The sequence below is a fragment of the Corvus brachyrhynchos genome, unplaced genomic scaffold (genome assembly GCF_000691975.1).
Source record: "Corvus brachyrhynchos isolate BGI_N302 unplaced genomic scaffold, ASM69197v1 scaffold309, whole genome shotgun sequence".
Taxonomy (NCBI): domain Eukaryota; kingdom Metazoa; phylum Chordata; class Aves; order Passeriformes; family Corvidae; genus Corvus; species Corvus brachyrhynchos.
Genome location: NW_008240227.1, coordinates 1,306,413 through 1,328,782, shown reverse-complemented (window position 1 = coordinate 1,328,782; position 22,370 = coordinate 1,306,413). Strand labels below are relative to the sequence as shown.

Genomic DNA, 22,370 nt, shown 5'->3' with positions numbered 1-22,370 from the left:
GGAGGGAAGCAGAAAGCAGATGGGTAACCCAGGGCAGAGTCCCTTCCAGAGTGTGCTGGGCCATGGCTGCCATGGCAGCACAGAGCACAGCAAGCTCTGCAAGGAGCTCTTGGTCCTTCAGAGCTCATCTGTGCAGGAGACCCACAGCAAGGCACAGAACAGATGAATCAGTCTGGGTCGCACCTCTCAGGGGCCAGACATGGCTCTACACCAACTTCAAGTTCCAGCTTTCTGGAACCCTGGAAGTTGCTCTAATTACTGCTGTCAGGCAGCTGATCCACAGCCCACAATTACAGGCACTTAGAGCAAAGTTCAGGACATGGAGTAGCATTTATCAACTCCCTAGTGTTGGGCACAGGCAGATTTTTACTGAAGGGCTGCTGCCAGCACTGTGCCACACAAGAACAGGCAACAAAACGTCACACACTTTCCAGACCAAAAGGTTCACAGCACTGTGAACAAATGAAGTGCCAAAAGCAACTGAAGTCAAGGAAGCGAAAGTTTTGGTGGTATAAGAACATGACATCAGGTTAGAAAATTGCCTTGGCTCTCAGTAACTTCATTTCACACAGGAAATACTGTACATACATCGCAGCCATGCCACAAATATTTTTATGAAGTCGCTGGCAGACATCAGCACAGGGAAAGGACACCAGAGAAGAGTGCTGATGGCAAGGAAGAGCAGGATGGAGGGAACACATGGCACAGGACACTGAATGCACCAAACAGCCTAAGACTGTACAAAGCAGAGGACAAGGAGGCACCATGAGGAAGTACCAACACTCCAGATCTGCTGCTGCTGGAAGGGCTTGGTACATCAGTAGTGGGCAGATGTGAAGGGGGGCACCAGCACCCACAAGGCTCCTCACAAGGGCTACAGCAGCAATGTGACTCTGCCAGCAAACTGGCAGAAAGGCCAAGAGAGCTTTAATTTGTCCTGCCAGACAGAGACCTCCAAGTTTATAAGCACAGATTTGCATCACAACCACCCCAAAAAAGCCCAACAACTCCAACTCCCAAATTTATCCTATTCAAAGTCAAGATTCCAAATCAAAACTCCACCTTCTCAGTTGCTAGATAAAATATTCATCTAGACTTACATTTTTTCAACAAAAATGACCATGGTACGTCTTATAGAGTCATTACATGCTAATCATTAAAATGAAAAAAATCCTCCTTAGCTATTCCCTAAACTCTATTTCTGCTTCAGACATACCCAACTCGTATACTGGCAGACTTCACAAGCACAAATTTGCACATCTGGCTCCAGAATCCATACAGCCAGTTACATGCTGTTTGGATTAATGCACAAGAGTGCCGCATGTGGGTGATTGTAATTACCAACATGCCAATGCACTTATGTTCCTGTGCATACAGACTCTTCCAATTATTTACAGAATAATTTGTGGCATATGATATTACTTCATTTATACTTACGAGAATATTTAAATATGCCTTAGGTTGCCTTGAGGCAGTTAAGGGACATTTGCTTAAGAGAACTACAAGAACACTTTTTATTTCAACTCCCAGTGCCTCTGAATGGTCCTGTGACAGACCACAGTGCAGCCACAGGTGCCCCACAAGCTGAGGTAGCTACTTTGCAAGCATGTTGTCAGCTGCTATTGATTTTTATGACAATTTTTGAATTATGCTGAAAACCTCCAACACACATCAATTTATCATCCTACCAATGGCATGCTTTTAAACAGGCCAGTTTAATAAACCCCTCTGGCACATGCACTATTTTTAAAGGCAGCTCAGATATTTTATTTTCTTTGCAAGAGTGAAAGGACAATGAAATTAGAAATCTTTGTGATCAAAATTGCTTTGTACAAGAGATTCCTTCCAATTACAAGCTATTAACCCAATAAAATATTTTCTGGCTTGACAGTAGTTCATCTCTATTACACTGTGTATCACACACTTCTCCAGTATATACTGCTTTGATGCAGCTGAATACATCCTATTCAAGAAGCAAACATTACTAAACTAGAGCCCAGCTACAGTTTCTTTTTCGCTTTAAGAACCTTTGATCAGCCAAGCTATGTAATTACTCTTCAGCATGGTTAGGGTGTCTGCTGGAGTGCAGGGCCATATAGCATTTTTTTTCTCCTCTCTCCAGGGAAAAACACATCAATTGCTTTCAGCTAAATGCACTCACATATGAATATTTTAGTACAATTTAATGTTTCTGCACCAACCCCAAAGGAGCAGAGCATCAATTTGTGAACATAGTTTTCTTGGAGTTAAAAGCTACACTGGATAATGCAGGATGAAAGGGGTTGTCAATCCTTAGCTTTTTAGCAAGTCAGAGAAAGACAGTCTGTAAATTCAGTCCCAGCTGCATCTCTAAAGTTTGCCACCATAAAGCTACTTTTCAACAACAGTGAATTATCAGAGGAGATATTCCAAAAACAATTTCCTAAGCACAGCTGGTTTTCCCATTGCTATTCCCATCTGTTACCTACCTAACAGGCCCAACCATTTATACCATGCAAAGTGCACCTGCTGGTCTGTTAATAACACCCACAAACCTGATGTACTAATAGCACATTCCTACAAAGCAGCGAGCTGAACATAGCAGAAATTATGTACCATCCTTTTAAAGAGAGAAACTTTGGCATCTCAATATTCCCTTGTATGTGAAACAAATGAGGAAGTAATTAAGATCTCATCATTGATAAGCAGAGTAGAACATTTCTTAAAGTAAGTACAATCCAGACGAGAGAAGTGACAATTCTCATGATGCCAAGGGAACCAATTAGTTCGTTATGTTGTTAGTCATTTTAGGCAAGAGCCAGGGAACACAAAAGAACAAAAATACTAGAATAAAATATGCCTTGTTTCACTTTCCTTATGCTTCCTCACAAGAGAGTGAAGGGAAACAGCAAATAAGCTAATCTGAACAAGCAAAGGATCCCTAAGAAAGCGATGGGAAGTAACACTCAAGGACAGTTAGCATCCACTTATTACAAAGAAATACAAAATACAGGATTTATGTAAATGATGTGATACTGTGCCTCCCCCTTCCTGCTACTCCCAAAGCAAGATGAAAACTACTAAGTGCTAAAAAGCCACTCACTGCAAGGGATGCCCAGTAAAATACTGGGACACAGAGGGGCTCAGAAAGCATCCCATTCTCTTGTAGAAGATGGGGAGCAACAAGAATTCCACTGTTCTTCCACGACTTTGGTGCCTTTCCACTGAACCAACATCTCACTTTTCAGCATCTCAACTGAAACTGCACCTCTTTTCCCCTCGTTATTACAGTCAATTCCTGACAGTTCAAATCTGCCTCTTTTGAAGTTCCTTCAATCTACTACAGCCAGAGAGACCCTCTAGCATGAAACTGAAGCTGAAACAGTGAAGTCAAGCAGTTTCCTCCTGGCCATCACATCAGAACTACACTGAATTCCCATCTACCTTGCCCACCTGAGGTTTCTCAGCAGATGCACCTACCTTCTGTGCAATCATATCACACTTCTAGCACGAACATTTAATCCAGTGCCAATTATTACTACATCATATATTTCCTAACTCGTGCCTTCCTGAGTTTTCCACCTCAGTTTCTTGTCATCTGTTAGCATTTTGTGCCCAGTGTTGAAAGTAACAAGACAGCAGCAACTGAACACCTTAAAATAAAAAATAAAATAAAATAAAAAAGAAAGTAGTTTTTCCAGCTAGGAAATCCTACAGCAAAAACTAAGGCAGTTCTAGAGTTAGACCCTGAAAGAGCACTAATTTTAGAAGAGTGAACATGTAAACTCTGAAGAGATTAAGCTAGAAGGACACCTTTCAGGCAGCAGTTGATCCTTCACAAGGTCAGAGGGTAACAATATAAACACACACTTGCCATAAAAAGCACCCCTCAGTGTCATTGAGGTTTTGGCTGTTGACTGGGGACAAGAAGTTGAGTGTGAGATAATCCCAGTACAACCCCACCCTCCTTCAAAAGCTGAAGGAAGGATATAATTAATTAAAATAGAATGCAAGGGAAAACCTGGAAAACCATAGGAACAGTCTGGGCATGCAAAGATAGCTGTCTAGTGGCACTGCAGTGTAGGACTTCATGGATGCTTCTCCAGAAGGAAGTGTCCAGGTCCCACACAGTCCCCAGCAGCCCTGGGAATGCACTTTTCATAGCCCAGCTGGCTCAATAGCATTAGACCCCCACCAGTGACCATCAGTCCCCACCACACCTCTTCCTCACCAACCTGCACTGCAGAGGTCACAGATCAGCAACCACCAGAACCTAGGAAAGCTTTAGAGCAGTTGTTTTCCTTTTCTCACAAGTCAGAGTTAATTTTTTGTTTGAATATCAGACAAATTGCACGAGTTCCTGAGAAAGATTACATACTGCTTTGCATGTTAGAAATGTTACTAGTTATGCCTTGGGTAAGGAAAGCTAATACTGAACTAATAAATGAAACATTCATGTTCCATTTACAAAAGTTTTAAACAACTGGAAAAAACTTTTTTTTTTACTTTCTTTCTTCTCCACATCTGTTTTGTTCTTCTTTCTTTCTTTGTGAACATGAGAGAAAGAACTGGGAAGATATTTACTGTAAAAATTAACACCCCTATTTGAAATTTCTTATCTAAAAATAGCAGTTACTCTGCAGTAGTGAACTGGATATACTTAACTAATATCTAGTAGTAGGCACTCATAGGAAGGATATTTTTATCCAAAACCAGCTAATTTGAACATTCTTACAAGGGCTTTTTTCTTAAACGGAAACTATATACAGTACTTAACCTGAGAACTGAATTTCATTTTTCTGCAGAACATCTGCATATAAGTAGTGGGAAAAACTGGCTTCTGATTATAAAAAATATGCTAACATGGTTGTCAGTGATTAAAGACACTGAATATACTAAATTGCTTTTTTTAATTAGGAAGAAAACATTTTATATTTTAATATATCCACTTATGTCTAAAAATTTCCTTCCTTCCATCTCATCAAATAATACAAATCAGCCTTCTCTTTCATGAGACACAATGTTCAAATAGGAGCTGCAATCACCTGAAATCAACAGGTTAAAAAAAAGGTACTAACAGGAACAAAACTAATGCACTGAATATTTTAGCAACTGGACTAAAACTGTATGCCAAAGATCCAGTCAAAACCCAACAAAATGCAAAAATACCAACATGAACAAAACCTTGAAGTTTAAGAGTCCAAGGCTACTTTGTGAAGAGCAGATATGCTGTGCAGAACCAGGGATCAAACAGACACAAGGTGAAATCTGTACTATTTAATTAACTGCATTCTTCCATCATTTAAGTAAAATGAACTCCAATTGTTCCTTGAGTGACAGTGTGTTCATGTATTAATACCTCAGCATTTTGGAAAGCTGCTGTGGCTGTGAGGTTCTTGGGGCCTGTGATGCACTGGGCAGCACTCCTAAAATCTGAAGCCAGTCACAGTATTATGAAGGACCAATGACCAAAATTACCCTTCCTTCCCCAAATCCACAATTGAAGGCACAGGGGAAGAAATAGGCAGCCCCTTCAGACCATTATCTTCTTACCCAGTGATGACCACAGAAAAACACCCCAGCAGTCATACAGAAAAAGCAGTAGAAGCACCTCCCCTCTTCCTGAGCTTGTAACTAACCCTTGTCCCTCTGTAGTCTCAAAACTGACCCAGTTCCAAAATCTTTGAAAACAATGCATTCCAATCCTCCACTGAGACCGGGCAAGAGACTATTAATAGAAGTGTAAGAGCACACACTAAGATACTTTCCCATCAGAAGTTAACAGCTGCACAGGAGAACAAGCGTGTCTCAGGCTCCAAGAGTTTCTTGTATCTGAGACTCTTCCCCTGCTTAAAACACACACACCCAGGAGGGCACCCACCATGTCAACTGTAGCTCAGAACTGAACACAAAACTCAGGTCTCGGCTACTCTACCTGACCAATGCACAAACCTGCTTTGCAATTCTCCAGATAGAACATCTCCAGGAGAACAAGCTCTCCCTGAATTGATACTGAGCACATCTCATACAGGGAGAAAGCAGCGTCTTCTGAGAACTGCTAAAATAGCCAGTGTCATCTTGACCTGACCAAAAAAGCTCCGTTCTTCTTCAAGTCAACTCTTTTCCACTGCAGGGAATAATTTTCTACCTACAGTACCAAAAAGACAGTGAAGTAGAATTAGGAATGTTAAATTAAGAATTTGCAGCTTTCAACTGCTTCATATTTAAGATACCTATCCAGCACACTGAAAAATTAAAACCTCTAGTCAGCAACTCTGTGGGCTTAGTATCAATTCAACTTGCACTTTCATTACAATTAACATTTAATATTTTCTATATTTCTAAACCACTGAATGCTACCCTTGCATGTATTTTAAGATCCAGACTAAATATCTGAAATTTGAAAGAAGAGGCACATAATTTCCAGTACTCTGCACAACTCACTATTTAATAAATATTTGTTAGAAGTGAGATGAGAGAAAAATGCATCAGCCTGCAGACAAATAGATGGAGCACCGTGCAATTGTGCCAGTTCAGATCATTTATGACACCATAGTTTAATATTCATTCACCAGTCCTGACTAAAGGCTATTTAACAGTCCTCTAGAACAGGACAATGACGACACTGATGTGATCCTGTGATGTGGCTTTATGTTCTTATGACACTCACATGTTGCTATGGGCCATCTGTAGTAAAATACAGCACTGTAACATCATAAAAACCAGCCTTTTTTGTTTCACCATAATTGTTTATGTACCCTTGACTCTGGAAAGAATGTTCATTGTTGAGCCTTAACACACAAACCAGAGCTGAGCTGTCTTCAAATTAATATTCTCCACCTCATTAAAGGATATTTGGATAGTGAAGAACTAAGGATGGTTAGTCTCATCTCATGCCCTTTCAAAATACACACTTAGCTTACACCCTGGTAAGCAGAAAGAATTAGGGTTGCATTTATAATCCACGGAATCTCCCAATTTCCTTACACAGCAGACGTTAATATCACTGCTATCAAGATTTTGGAATGACCTTAGTCTTATCAATAGGTCTACTTCTCAGAAGGAGTGTTTCGTAGCAGTTGGTTATATAGATTTACAGGTTGAAACACTAGCATGCCTAGAAATAGCTCCACTCAGCCTCACAGGGTCATCATCAGATGGCCTCTGATGAGGACTTGGAGAAAAGTAGCAAACATCCCTAACCACAATTCAAGACAAGAAATCAGAAGCACGAAACATCTTGTCCAAGAAAATCCAGCAGACAGAGTTGACAACAGAATCACAAGTTCTTGTCTTTGATATCCAAGTATTACTCTATCCTGCTGGATGTATCACTGGAAAAATAATGGTCATGGTTTGAATTTCTTAAATTTGCAGCAATGGTACAAAGGCAAAACATTTCAGATGCTATCAAGACTTTGAACATGCACAGCTTTTTAGTATTATTTAAATTGTTATGATTTGGTAAATGCCACAGTTGAAATATGATGAGTTTCTCTACTAAGTTTCAGCTCACTCTTCCTTTCTGGTCTCATTGAGCCATTAACAAGTAAAAAGTTGCTCCTTGGTGCCTTCTGTTGCCATACACAAAGAACGGCTTACTGAGAGGCTAAACCTTTACTCCACTGTAAACCTTTACTCCACTGTGGAGCTCAGTGTACCCCTGACAGATCATCACATCTCAGTAGGTGCTCTGCCCCACACTGAGGTGAGCTGCATTTGTACCTTCCTATTTACAAACACTCAAATGTGCTTTATCCAGCTGTAGCTTTCCTTGTATGTCCTCTGGTCATAAAGAACAATGAAAGTAGTCTCAGACTTCTGCATGACAGAAAGCCCCACACAGATACAAAAAGACAGAGAAATCAGTTCCCTGTGATATTGGGATGTAGAAACAGCATAAAAAGATTCTGCCCAATATTAAGCCCACTCAGTATGTCCTTCTTGGTATTCCACTCTACAGCAGCCAATCTCTAAATTACTTCTCTCAAATTTCTTGCACTTTTCATTTCTTACAAAAATTTTGCTTTGACTGTACTGCAACAATACAGTAACAGTTACTAAAAGTTTTTAAAAAACCATCACCTGTAAAAACCCAGAACACACAACTGCCAGAGATCAAGCCATGGATTGATATAATTTTGGGTTTATGACAGTAATGACATCTTTTAGCATATCAATGCCAGCTGCTAGGCAGCTAAAAAAGGGTCAGGCAACTATGAAGAAATCCAGCATGCAAACCCCCTTACAAAGCCAAGTCAGAACACACCCCATTGACCCAAAGGAGAGATTTCCATCCCAGATTGCTTCTGTCATTTTGTAAATACATGGTCAAGTGACAGTATCACAGTGGGCACACTGATGTTCGTGTTAGGCTCAGTATTAAGACTCAGCTCATCTGTAAGTGCTTGCTCTGAAGGGAAATGCATGCTAGAAAACATCCCAGCTCTAAGATGAGAGATATTTCCATACTTACTGGTGCTACTATTTTGCCCGTCTGTCCAACTTGCATGTCATTAGGAACAAAGCCAGCATCAACAGCTGCACGGGAAGCTCCAACTAGTTGAAAGAAAATATTTCCAATGTTTTCTTTTAAAATATTTGCAAGCCAAATTTATATCACCATAAAAGCACATGTAGTACTGAAGAGTCCCACACTCTAAGGGCACGTATTTAAAACTTCCCTCTTAAAAGCTCTTATGGTAATCCCTCTCTATACCACTAGCTAAAAACTTTCAAATACTAAGTGCTAATGCACTTCATAAGCAACAGGAAATCCTTACTCCCATCACCAAAGGGCCATATATTTAAAACCAAGGATTTCAATCTGGCATATTTCCATGGTTTTTTCTTGTTGCTTTGTCAAAAGAAGATTTTCCCATAAATGCCTTCCCAAAATGTTCCTTCAAGTTTGAATGGAACATATGTGCCATCTTATATTGCTGTGAATCTCAAAAGTCAGGCATAGTAAAGAAAAATATCAAAGTAAACTCGAAAATGCCATATGGACATTTAGCTACCAAAGACACCAATTTAAAAACAAAGCCAATCATGTAAAACTATAAATTTATACACATGCAAAAGCTAAAATTAATGGAGTTAAAACATTAAAGCAAACAGTTTCTCCTTCTTTCCCAACCTTTATACAAAATACTTTGCTGAAACATTGTATGTGGTTGATTTTCTCCTGTTAATACAAAAGCAGGGCAAAAGGACAGAGCCACTCAAACTACAATGTGAGTGGGATTCTGTAAAGAAGAATATAAAAGGATGTGTGCAGAAAGTATCGGCTCTTCAAAATGACCTATGACAACTTCACTTTTTGTTTGCAAGCTTCTGTTCTGGAGATTTGACAAGGACAGGGAATATTACAGGTTAGTATTTTGCTTCATACACAGGCATTTAAATATAGTTGACAAAACTTTATCTATTACTAAACTAAGAGCATTTTAACAGTTTGATAGAGACATGAAAATAAAAGACTCCAGGTGAATTCTGGTTTTAATGTGACCTTTTTAAATATAATAAACAGGGTTAAAAACATATGGAGGAAAACAAGTTTACCTGCAGCATGCAATTGATCCGCAAGGTCATATAACAACTTGAAATTTTCACCACTCTTCAAGCCCCTCCCTTAAGAGTTAAGAACAAAAAAAGATCAAGAAAGAAGAACATATGTTTTAAGATTTTATTTTTTGCCTATGTAAACTTTCTGTATGAGAATTAGCATTTGCAAAGACTCAAAAGATATGCTTGCACAGGGTATTTTTGGATAGATTACTAACCAGTATTTAATATTTGGAGATTTTGCTTTTGTCTTTGCCATTAATATTTCATATGTATAAACCAACACCATTCTGTCTTGTTTACTTCCTGCACACAGCACCATCAAGGTCATTCTCCAAAACCAGGGAAACAGCATTTTTTTTAACTAATTTGTGCTCCCTCTGCTGGCTTCAGGAACAAAACATTGTAGTGGAATTACTAAGAAATCATTTTAGCTGTAGGCATACACTAATAGTCACAGTCCATCACTTGATACCTAAAGAGCAGAATACAATCATAACAGGTTTTAAAATCATTAAGGTGATTCAATAATAATGTTCGGACTGACTGTAATGAGCAGCAGTAATTTTAAACATGATAGATTTCCATCTAAAAACACTTCATATTGCTAAAATTTTGAAGAGGCTCACCAAATATGACAATGCTCTTACAAAGCCTCCCAGCATATGCTAAACTCATGTTCTACCTCTTCACAAAACATGTATGTTGGGCGGTTCCCCAGTGGCCCCTATGGAGTATTTCAGAATTTCATCATAATTTCCTTTTTTTTTAAAATGTATCACATTACAGTGTTCTGCTACAGATATTATTTAAGCAAGACGTACCATTACTTAAATGCAACATCAGACAGTTTTAATGTTATCCACTCACCACCCGATACAACCACTTTTGCACTGGTGAGCTCAGGTCGATCGCTTTTTGTCAACTTCTGCTCAATCCATTCAGAGATACCGACGGGTGGTGGAGGGGTCACTGCATTCACCAGATGAACCAAACACCCACAAGGAAAACGACAAAGCATGTGTTTTCAACCTGAAATCTGAGCTTAAGCTTAATTCAATTCTATAACCAATTCTACCGCAAGCTTTTGATGAGTCTTAGTAGTTGCTCTGTGGCTCTGAGTAACAAGCCTCGTGCACTAGTTGTGTTCAAAGAACCTACAGTAAAAACTGCACTAAAATGAATTCTGTTGTACAAATGTTAGACCCTGATACCAATCCAGCATAAGAAGTGTGATTCTTACTATCACAGGCAAACCAGTCAATCAGGCAATGCACCAACAGTGCAATACACTAACTTCAGCAACATTTGATTTCTAACATCCACAGACGTTAGGAAATACAGGATGGTTCAGAGGCAGGTACTAAGCCACAAAACAAAAAGGCCCACAGTGAAAAACAGCAGAGGTCACCAAAAGTGGAACAGGTTACCCAGAGTAGTTGTGAAGTCTCCACCTGTGGACATACTCAAAGCCTGACTGGACACAGTCCTGGGCAACCTGCTCCACAGGGCTGGACTAGATGATCTCTAGAGATCCTTTCCAACCTCAAGTACCCTGTCATTCTGTGACTGGATTTCTCAATTATCAGAGCTACACTGGCTTCATTGAATTGTAAATTAAACTGATATAGTTAAAACTGATCTAGAACGACAACTGGGTGTTCTCAAATCAATTTAAACTGCCGCTAATTTAGCTTGATGATGTAATGACCTATCTCAATTGCAATATGATTAAACCAAAACTGTGGAGAGCTAAGCACTTCTATTTTTGCTCAGTCTTGTTTTGAAAACCAGTCTGGTTATTCAAACAGCTGTAACTTGTCCTTACTTAAAGTTGCAAGACTGCAGGGGCAGAAGTTTATGCAGTGAGTGAAACAAGTATAGATTTCAGCACAGATACTCTCCATTTCTGCTCAAAGAAAAGGAAACTAACTGTGCCAATAATCCGTATTTTCTCTTACCAGACATCACTAAAAAGTGCAAGTACCTGTAATTAAAAGTATAAAGCTAATATTACGACAATCAGTTTGCTTTGACAAATACTTCTACAAAACATCACCAAGCAGTGAGCAAAACTAACTCTATTAAATAAAACAACAGCATCCCAGGACAAATACTCACACTTTTCTACACTGGCACTACCACCACTCACTGGTGCAGCCTCAAATGAAGTTCCCCGTACAGTAAACACTTTGATTGCTTCATCACACTGCACAGTACAAATAATATTTCCTAAAAAAAAAGTCACATTAAAAATTCAAATATTATCAGACATACTGTGCTTAAAAAAAACCAAATAAAATTAATATCAAAAACACATTAGCAGTTGTACTAGAATATGCAACATCCACAAAGGTATTTCCCAAAACAGCAATTTTAGATTACTAAAATGTAGCACTTAATAAATAGGAATTACAAATACTTTAATTTACATTTTAGCCCTATGTTTCTAAAGCATGAATACAAATCCCCTATTTTTAAAGGATACAAAGCATTCAAATAATCTCTTATGAATGAGCTTTTAAATTTCGGAAGGGATGAAAAAAACAACTTTGAAAATGCCATTCTTAAACATAAAGGATGTCTATAATTCAAAGTAGATCTTTTATCCTGTTGCATTAATTCATCAGGGCTGAAGACAATGAGGCCTCCCCAAGTATCTGCAGGACTCTGTTTCTCTCTATAATATAATACAATACTTCACACTGGAGGCTGCAGGGAACACTAAAAGAAAACATGCTGCAACATTTTTCTAAACAAACAATTCTTAAACAAAGTCCTCTTAAAACTGTGGATTACTGGGAAGCAACTTAGAAGTGCAGCACAAAACCACATTCCGGTACCATAACTGAAAATGTAATACCCTGCTGGTACATGTGGTACAATCTTTACAGTAAAATTAAGAAACACAAGCTAATGAGCTCATATCTAAAATAAAACACAGTGTTAGCCAAGCATTAGAGAAACAAGACTGAAAAAATAATTACAAATTAAATTAATTAAATATTATAAAGAATTTGTTCAATGTCTTCATAATTAGAAAAAATGTGGTATCTTAAATCAGAACGAATGCTAGTCCAGTTAAATAAAGCTGGACAATTAACTTTATGTTTTACGTTTTACAAAACCTGATCAGAAGGGCATTAACAAACACAGTACATGGAAAGGACATCACCAAATTCTGTTCCTTAAGGTGACAGACCTGGGTTTGACATGCTCGTACTAAAGCCCTTGGAATTACTTGCTTTCTCACACAGGAAGCATTATGTCAATCCCCAGACTTCATTTTTTACGAATCACAGCAATTCAGATTGTAAAGTGAAAATTCCTATCCTGTTCCAAGGTTTTAACAATAGGATCATGCAGAAAAATTAGCAGTACTGGATCCTTCATTGGACAAATACCACACAACTTCTCTGATTACCCACCTGCATAGATAGTTCTCACAAAAGTATCTGGGGACTTAATTTCAATAATGTCAGAAACAGGGGCAACATCGAGTTTGCCAGCCACTCTGGGAATAAGATTCTAGAAGTTAGAGATGAAAAGTTAGCAAAATAAATGCTAAGTAAAATGTACATGGTCAGTAAAGGAACACTGCTGACCCAATTTTAACTTCATATAATGCTGTCTCTAAGACATATAGAACTAAGATTTTTGTAGGGCTACTCATGTAGCTTTAGCAGCCAAATAAAATCCCATTACTGTAATAACATTAGACATTTTATGAGACTTACTGTAAGTAAACCCTTAATTCAATATCTTAAATGAGGAGACTTATTTGCTTCAAATATTCTAAAACTGAATACAGATGCCACTTACTCAGAGAATTGACAATTATGGATTGCTGAGCTCTTGGCACTTCAAGTGAAGACAAAAGGTGCTTTTAGAAGTTAGATGCCAGAAATAATAGGAAAAAAACCCTGCACTCTTCCCTCCAAAGAAAAAAATATTTTTAAATTTACTATTAAAATATATATTCTCTTGCTCCAAAATTTACTCTAGAAAATTACTTAGCACCTCTAGGAGCGGGAAGAAGGATAAAAAGAGCAGCAGAAATGACAAAGAAATCAATGATAAGATGATTGCTTGCTTTTTGTCTGCCTCCTAATCTGGTACTAGAAAAAAAGGGCCCAGTTCTGAAATCTTTACTCACATGAAGCACTCGAAAATGGCAATGTAAGCTTTAAAGCAAAAGCCACTAACTTTTACTATGACACTGCAGTTAAAAAAAAAATTTAAAAAAAATTTTAAAACCTAAGGCTTGAGGTACATAAAGATTTCTCTCAGCAAAAATACAAGCATATGGATTGATATTGATTGGAAGTGAAAGTAGTCAGATGGAAGGCCGATGTCATTATTCGCCCTACATTGGCAAGATTTCTGAAGGATCCTTTTTCTCTAATTTAGCTGCACCACAATGTTGCTCAGATTCTTGGTACTGAGGCTCTCCATGTACTTATAAACACATTCCTTAAAAAAACAAGTTTTGAAAAATTGTATTTTCATTAAAAACCATCTTGGCTGGGACTTAGATCTGTGTTATTTATATATGTTTACAGACATTTCAATGTACAAGACTTATATCACAGACGCAAATCCCACCCAAAAAAAAAGTTTGCTTCCAATAAGTCTGCATGCTTTCATTTCAACATGCAAATAACAGATTTTTCATCTCGATTTGCTGTGCTTTTCCATACAATTTTCATGCTTTCAGATCACTTAATCTGGTTTGCCTTATTGTACATTGCGCCTTGTGTCCATAGGACTGGCTGGTTACCACAGAATATTTATTCTATACTATTTTTTTCACATCAGCCCATAAAAGAACTCAAACATGAATCATGAAATCTAACTAATGACCTCTTAAGCAAACTACTGTAACATTGTTTGCAAACACAAAACTGTCCATGGATGATGTCTCTCAAGCCTTTGATTTGTACTCTTATATACAGTTGTGTCTGTCTCTTTTCTACAAGAACTTTCTGATGCACTTTGATCTACTTACCTTCCCAAAGGCAGATGCTCCAGCACAAATGTGGGTGTAATTAAATTTTTTATGAGTTTCCACAATCAAGGGAGTCAACTCCTCTGAGAATAAAAATATATTGCTCAGAATTTACAACTGTCTTATTTTCAATCATAAATACACAAATAAATTTCTTTTGTCAATAGGTAAGAACAACTCTCACCTGCTAGAAATCCCTTGTACACATCATGCTGAGCCACGAGAACTTTTGCAACACCCTGCACTTTGCTGAGTTCTGATGCTACCTATGATTACAAGTGAATTATTATTAGCTTGTGTTATAACAGGCACCACAACAAGGGAGCCCCCACTGCAAATAGCTCACAGCCTACAGATTAGCTAAAACCAGAACCAAAAGTACATTGATTTCAAAATTGGAACAAACCTGAATGGAATAAAATGCACATCTTCTGACTCACAGCATAGTGCCTTATGGGATAATGAAAATGAATTTGTGAATAAGAAACTACAAAGCAAATCGAACTTAGGAAAACTTGCCTCCTGCATGCAGGCCTCCACACTGATTCCAGCATTTCTTACAGCAGCCGATAACAATCATGCTTGAGGATTACTGCTCAGTATTCCAATATAATCATCAAGAAACCAATCCTATTTTCTTTTAGGTCAGTCAATATCTACCACACAAACAAATATAAATGTACAATGCTGTTATGATCTTTGTCAAAATTCTAGGAGCAACCCTTTGTTTGCATCTGACTTTTTGCCCACTGCTGCGATGTATATTTTCAATTTATATTTATGCTTTTTTTTCCTTTAAATTGGCACAAGTGAAGTTTAAATGATAAAAGGGTTACTACAGATCAGAGAGAAGCGGACTGACAGCGAGGTCTGGAGACCACATGCATCGTCCGAGAACCAGCACAGTTTTACTGAGTTTGATGAGTATCAGTTTACCCTCAAAAATTAACAAAAGGAAAAAATGAAAAACTCCCTAATAGCTGCTGCAGAATATGTTTGAGTAACTGGCTCTTAAACAAAATCTCCAAACCTTCACTTTTTATAAATGCTTTTTCCCACCATGACATACAGTCTCCACATATTTAGTATTAAAACAAAAAAAACCATTCACAATCATTTTTCTACTATGCAAGTGTGTAGAATAGGAAAAATTAAAGACACACATATTAGGCAATTTTTTTTTCTTTTTAATTTTCTTGATTTAGATAAATCTTTGCTTCATCTCCACCTTGAATAGCTGAATAGCTACTGAGGTTTCTTCACCTATTTGTAAATAAGCTGCTCTATGTACGCGTTCTTCATGAGATACTATGTGTTGCTTTCAAAGTAACAGCTCATAAACAGTGTGTAAATATTAGGCATCGTTTTTTGTACTTCTACTGCTCACACAAGACAAATCATGCAGGAATAAAAATGCCACTAATGTACTAACTACATTATCTCTAGATTTTGCACATTCAAATTACACTGAAAATACACAGCTAACATACAAGGAACTTTTTTCATACATGAGCTGTGTCAAGAAGTCAAGAAGCACTAATTTCAGAGTTTTAGGTTGCAAACACACTCTATACAACTAGTGATTGGTTAGTAAAAGCAACTTGCTCAAAAGCCCAATTTGTCACTGTTGTTTCACTTCTGCTGGTTTCCATTTAAACAAGCACAAGCTTCTTTCCAAATTCTTAGCACTGCAATATTTGTCATTTAAACTTCACAGAGAAGTATCTTGTTTTAAAAGTTAATTGTCCTTTAGTCCTATAAAAATTTGCTTGCTCAAGCATGTAACAACTGTTATTGATACTGTCCCTTGTGAAATGAAATCTATATCCGTATTTTCTCTTGAGAAGAGAAGCAGTTCCAAGTGCAGGACTTTTCTGGCAGATTAGCAATTCCTGGCACTGTTTCTCCTCACTACGGATTATTTTTCAGGCTGCCCAAGATGCTGCCAAGTATTGTTTCACTGCATTCTTCATTTCATTGGTATGAAAATAGCATTTCCTACCTTATCACAGCTGGTACCAGCTACCAAACAAGAAACTTCCCCTCCCAGGCGCTTTGCTGCAGTGATGGTATTGAGTGTAATGGGCGTGAGAGACTCATTGTTGTGTTCTGCAACGACCAAGGTACTCTGAAACCTCCGGAGCACTGACACCTGGAAAGAAAGGGAGACACAGAGGAGTTGGAAACTTAGCATTTAAGTAAAAAACTGTTCCTTTGAGCATCCAAGGCTTTACAGAAATTCATCAATTATACAAATCGTAAAACACTGCTGTCAAACAAAACAGGCTAATTCTAGATAATTTTTATAAAGTAAAAAGAATACATAGGGTGATACAAAAAAGAAAAGACATAAACCCGCTTGACTTCAACTTGTCTATAACATGCTGTGTTTAAACTAAAACTCCAGGAAAATACTGAACAAAATTAAGAAAAATGTTTTAACACATTACATTCCAGCTCAGTTGATCAACTTAATCAAGTACCTTAAAGAGTGAGGATTAGACAAGCAAGAGTAAGACACAAGGAAATCAACAGTTGCAAATATTTACTTGGTTTTCTAGGGTGGTTCTCTGGCAGTGTTTTATTATAAGTTTTAAACAAAATCTAGCTACAGAACTCACTTTTATATTTAGATATGTATAGAGGCAAAATTTTATGCAGCGGCTGGACGACAATTAAGCAGCAGGGGCTCACAGCCTGCAAACACACTAGTAGAAATCTTTATAGGCATCAGGTTAATGTTTCCCTCTTTTCCTTTAAAACATTTGAGCACTTAGTCTCCCACCACAATTTAATGGTCCTCAAATAATAATTTTGACCAATTCACCATCCATACATAAACTTGAACTTCTAAAACAAAAACGAAAGAAACAAAAAAGATAGGAAAAAAAAAAAAAGGCAAAAAACTGCCCTGAAACCAAACCAAAATACTCTAAACTCTGAGACTTTCCTCTCTAATATTCAGGTGAAGGTGTGAAAAGCATTATTCCTCCAAGACTAATACTACAGTAAGGAAAACATGTGGGATGGGAACAGGAATATTGTCCCTCAAGTGTTTATTTACCCTACATAAAGCCTAACTGAAGACTTGAGTTACGATCAGTGTAGGATAGAATACATGGAAAATCAAATAAATTCATTAATATAACCAAGGAACAAATAGTAACATAAAGCTGAAGACACACAGCCAAACACTACTTTTTTAAACATACATTCCAACCCCATCTTCCCTCATGCCAAACATGCACTTACCTACAACTTCAAATAAAAAAAGCTTCAGAAAATACAAGAGGCTAAAATTTGCATCTGGACTTCAACCTCACAAAGCCTACCAACATACTGAATTTCAAACAGAGAAAGCAAATCCCAAGGACTTCCCTGAAGCTAATCACAGTGCACAAATACAAATACAAAGATAAGGTTTTGCAGAATCTGGATCATAATTTGACCTTTTGATTAAAACAATATGGATTCTTGTAAAAGTGCTCTGCATTTAATCTCTTATGCTTAAGGTTACTTGCTGTGATTAAGCATTCTAAGCTCCTTTAAAACTAATTGCCAGTAACAAAATATTTATTGCCAATATAGATCAGACACTGTATTTTTGATTATGTTTCATACATCATTTGCAATAAAAGTTATGAAATTTTAGTCACCATTTGAAGAATAAGTCCATGCCTTTGTGGCAAAAAGCCCACTTCTTCAATGATTTACAGTTGTGTCACAGGGTAAAGTGAACCATGCTCCTAGAAAATCCTCAAGTTTTCAAGTTTCCAAAGGGAGACACATGCATTTTAAACACACACTTATTTCTGCCTATATTATCATTTTTTTCCCCTAAATAAGCACTGCACCACCACCATCATTCTGTCAAACCATTCTAAAATAAACTGAGAAATAATTGGTTTTTAGCCAAAATGAATAAGAGCAATGGATGTTGCTTGAGCAGACTGGCTATCACAACATTAATTAGGTATTATTTCTAAACTGATAATCTGACATTTTATATTTGTGGGAATATACACAATATGCACACCAGAAGGTCACTTTATGGATGACATTTGTGAACATAAAGACAAGACCAGATTCAAAAGAAACTTAAAGCCACATTATATATTATGGGTAAAAATCTAGATGACAAAAGAGATTTCTATGTGAGTCTGAATTAATATACTAAGACACATTAAATAATTTTTTCAATCAACAAAACCAAACCAAACTGGCTTTTGTTTGTTATAATAAAGAATCTGCAGTAAAACCAGAGGGCAATTCATCCAGTCACATGGTTCTGAAAACTAAGAACCTGCAATGAGTCAATGATCAGGACAGGTAGTTATTTTGAAGAAATTACTGTCCAGCTGCACATGTGGGAGAACAGCCCATTACTCCACTGACATCATTTCTGCACTTGGGCAGGATGTCTACTTTGAAGCTTAAATAAAATAGGAAGGTGGAGAATAAACCTAACCAGCTGGCAGCAAGGGAAGAAAGCACAAGAAGATACACAGATCAATCAAACTATTGAAAACTATGCCTTAAGAAGGAACAGCACTCACCGCTCGTGCCACAGAAGGTTCCTGGTGAAAACCAAGCTCTGGAAAATCAGGCTACTCACAGAAATCACCTCCAGATAAACATCCCACCAACTTGAGCAACTGAGTAGCTTCTACAGCATGGCAACAAATAATGACATGCCAGCAACAGAGAACTGGGAAGTTTATTTTCCTCAGGTTTAGGTACAAATCACAGCTAGACACCTATGTTTCCTCTACAGCAGAAACATCTGCACTTCATCTATAGTGGAAACTCTGGACAGTGACTCAAGTTTATACCAAAATTAACATTTGTGAATGAAAACCACCCAGAATTTCCCCTTCTCTCCCCAGTATTTACTGTACAGCAAACTTGGCCTCTGACTTCCAGATGTCTAAAAGTTGCTAAGATTAACTCAGATGTACAGTACTGATCAATTAAGCCACTTGCAAAATAGCCATGGATTCACTGAATTGATTGTCTCAAGTTTCCCCAAAGCATCATTTTACTCCCCACTGAGAAACTCATCAGTATTTTCCAACCAGAGCACAAAAAATTTAAGTACAATATCTGGATTTCTAGGCTTCAGACAAAATAATGGATATTGATCACTGCTACTGTTCCAGCAAAACATTAGCAATCTGGACACATCCCGTACACGTGCACAGGTAAAGCCAACACCACACCCATCCAAGGCACCCACTGAATTTGCACAGGTGATCTGGTCTTCACACAAAGCCACTGCAAACTGAGCATCTGTTGGTCTTTCAGCACACAGACAGGTCACCTGAACAGCACACATGCCCAGCACCTCTTAAATACAGATTTGCTGTTTATATGCTAAAAAACATATGTATCAAGAGCTGGAAAATCCCAGAGGGAAGTATCATAAATCTTTGCTTGCTGCTGGGTGAGATTGGTGTGCAGCATCCATGGCCTCTGCTGGCAATAGGGGTGGCTAACTGCCTGTAGCCTGCTCCAAGGACACTCATAAATAACACCAGAATTAGGAAATCAGCTCTAACACATGTGGCAGGCACAGGAACACAAGATGGGTCAGCTAAAAAGTCATTCCAAAAAATGCAAGAGATGCAGCAGATGAATTCTACATGGCCCCATGCTCCAAACATGCATCAATAAGAAACAGGGTGCTAGAAACTTCACCTGGGAAAATAAATTTTGTCTCCCTTTAGAGAAGCCACTGGAAGTTACAGGAGCTAAACCAAAACAAGACATTCACAAGGCAGAACATCAAACAACTGGACCTACAAAGGTATATCTAGAGCTGCTTTTCTTAGCTGTAAAAGCAAACTGGCCAGAAACTAAAATTTTAAAACTGCTTTGTAGGAATTCTGTATGTCATGGAGAACCATTAACACTGGGCAAAGTTCCCAAGAAAGAACTCTAGGAACTAGGAACTGGGGTATTGCTAAAGATAAGATTAAGATTCCTAAACAACAAAGCAATGCCTAATTCTAGTAAGAGACAGTCTTGTAGCTGCAAAACTTTTAAACTAAATAAATGAATTTGGTAAACTCAGGGAGAGAAGGGAACTCTAGCAGTAAAGCATATACTTTTGGAATCTCTCTAAAGACTTGGCTACGAAAGAGGTCTAAGAGACAGCTCTATAACTCCAGGAAACACTGATTAGAAAAACAACACAAAAGGCACCTGAATTAAAAAGGAGCTATAATTGCAGCAAAGAACAGCAATAAAAAAAATAAAACCACTTTGCAAAAAGGATTTTGCAATCATAATAAAGACTTAACATTACAAAGGGATTGAAGCAGCAAGAGAAAGATGTAATACACAATAAACTTCCAAACACACTCCTTGCATACCATTAATAAAAATCAACAACGCTATTTTGAAATACAGACAACACTGTCTGTACTTCAATACAGTGAGCTCCCTAAATGGCTTATTCCCACCTCTGCACCAACTTTTTGTGCACTTCCATTCTCATTTCTCCTTAGTACTCCCATCTTTAAGTTATGCAAAAGTCCAACTTTCCTTCCTCTTCATACTTTACAGGTTTCTCCCATCCTGTTTTCTCCTAGACTCCACTCCCTCTTCAACTATGAGTGTCAGCAGGGTTAAACTTTGCACTTTCTAAAAAGTGAAACAAACCGTGAGTTTGTTTCACTTCTCTCACAGACTACATTGTTGCACATACGTTGAAGATGCACACAATGTTTTACCGGCTTTATTTTATAAAGTTACAAGTTTCGATGTGTATGGCTGAAAACCAAGGAGCTGAACTCACATATCCGGACCACGAAACTGAATTGTGCACAGAGCATGAGTAAAGTACTATTTACGTAGCAGTACCATATGATTCAGAGATCATTAAGACCTTTGCTCTACAAAGGCTGAAGCCTAAAAACAACTGAGACGTGTCCATGATTACAAGTCACAATTTTCTGATTAATTCAATCACGTCTGACCTCATCTACCTTTCCTCCTCTTTTAAGAGATTCTCATCACCTGAAACCATGTAGTATATGCATAACTACTACGTTAGAGCTGTACTGAACTGCAATACCTGTAAAAGCCCTGGAGAGCTCAAAAAGAAACTTGCGAGATACAAAGTTGTTTACAAGGGCTATTTATACACAGTTCTAGTGGTGGGAGTATTTCCTGGTGCATAGTAAGATATCGAGCAGATATTCGGGGACATCTCATCAATCATCTACTCCAATTAACCTTGAGCTCACCTAGACCTTGGTAACACAACCACAATGACACACCAAGCAGCAAATGGCCTCCAAAAGCCCAGCACTCCTCCCAGCTGAGCACTATGAAGGTCAAATTAGAGAAGCAACAGGTGTTTTGCATTAGCCTCATCCACAGGTTGTGATAACTAAGGCAATCACATTTCTGACTGAGAAACGCTGGATTAACTTGCCAATACCCCAGAAAGCGTCTCCTTGAGCCACAAATATTTTTCTATTGTTCTTAAGAGTTTGCAGTAACGAACTTTAGAAGTCTTCTCCACCTGTTGCTCAGCTTGTCCTGCTCAAGGGTGGATGCGAGCGAGCACTCCCAGAAGTTCAGCACTTCCCTATGCCTACGTTAGCTTTCCACACGGGACAACAGTCCCCAACTCCTGCCTACTGTGACCGCTGGAAGGGGCTTCTGGAACATCCCGTGTCCACTCGAAAACTTTATTTTTAACAGAGTGGGAGAGAAGTCCAGCGGAGGAGTCCGACCCCGGCGGAGCGGGGCGCTCGCCCCTCAGAGATCCCCTGGACCACCGCTGCCGGGCAAGAGGAGCTCGGCC

General features: G+C 38.2%; 1 protein-coding gene across 4 annotated transcripts in view; it reads right to left on the bottom strand.

Annotated features, from left to right (window-relative positions):
• Positions 1-16,763, bottom strand: part of ETFA (electron transfer flavoprotein alpha subunit) — a 40,710-nt gene extending 23,947 nt beyond the window's left edge. For all 4 annotated transcript variants that reach the window (XR_001865495.1, XR_001865496.1, XM_017745164.1 and 1 more), the window contains exons 1-8: positions 16,557-16,763; positions 14,739-14,820; positions 14,555-14,637; positions 12,975-13,074; positions 11,668-11,778; positions 10,417-10,518; positions 9,544-9,612; positions 8,456-8,538 (exon numbers count right to left, since the gene is read on the bottom strand). Coding sequence is in view for 2 of the 4 variants with exons in the window: in XM_017745164.1 (XP_017600653.1) it covers positions 8,456-8,538; positions 9,544-9,612; positions 10,417-10,518; positions 11,668-11,778; positions 12,975-13,074; positions 14,555-14,637; positions 14,739-14,820; positions 16,557-16,748 (822 nt within the window). In the remaining 2 variants the exon portion in view is untranslated. The remainder of the gene's footprint in view (positions 1-8,455; positions 8,539-9,543; positions 9,613-10,416; positions 10,519-11,667; positions 11,779-12,974; positions 13,075-14,554; positions 14,638-14,738; positions 14,821-16,556) is intronic.
• Between the last annotated feature and the right edge of the window lie 5,607 nt (positions 16,764-22,370).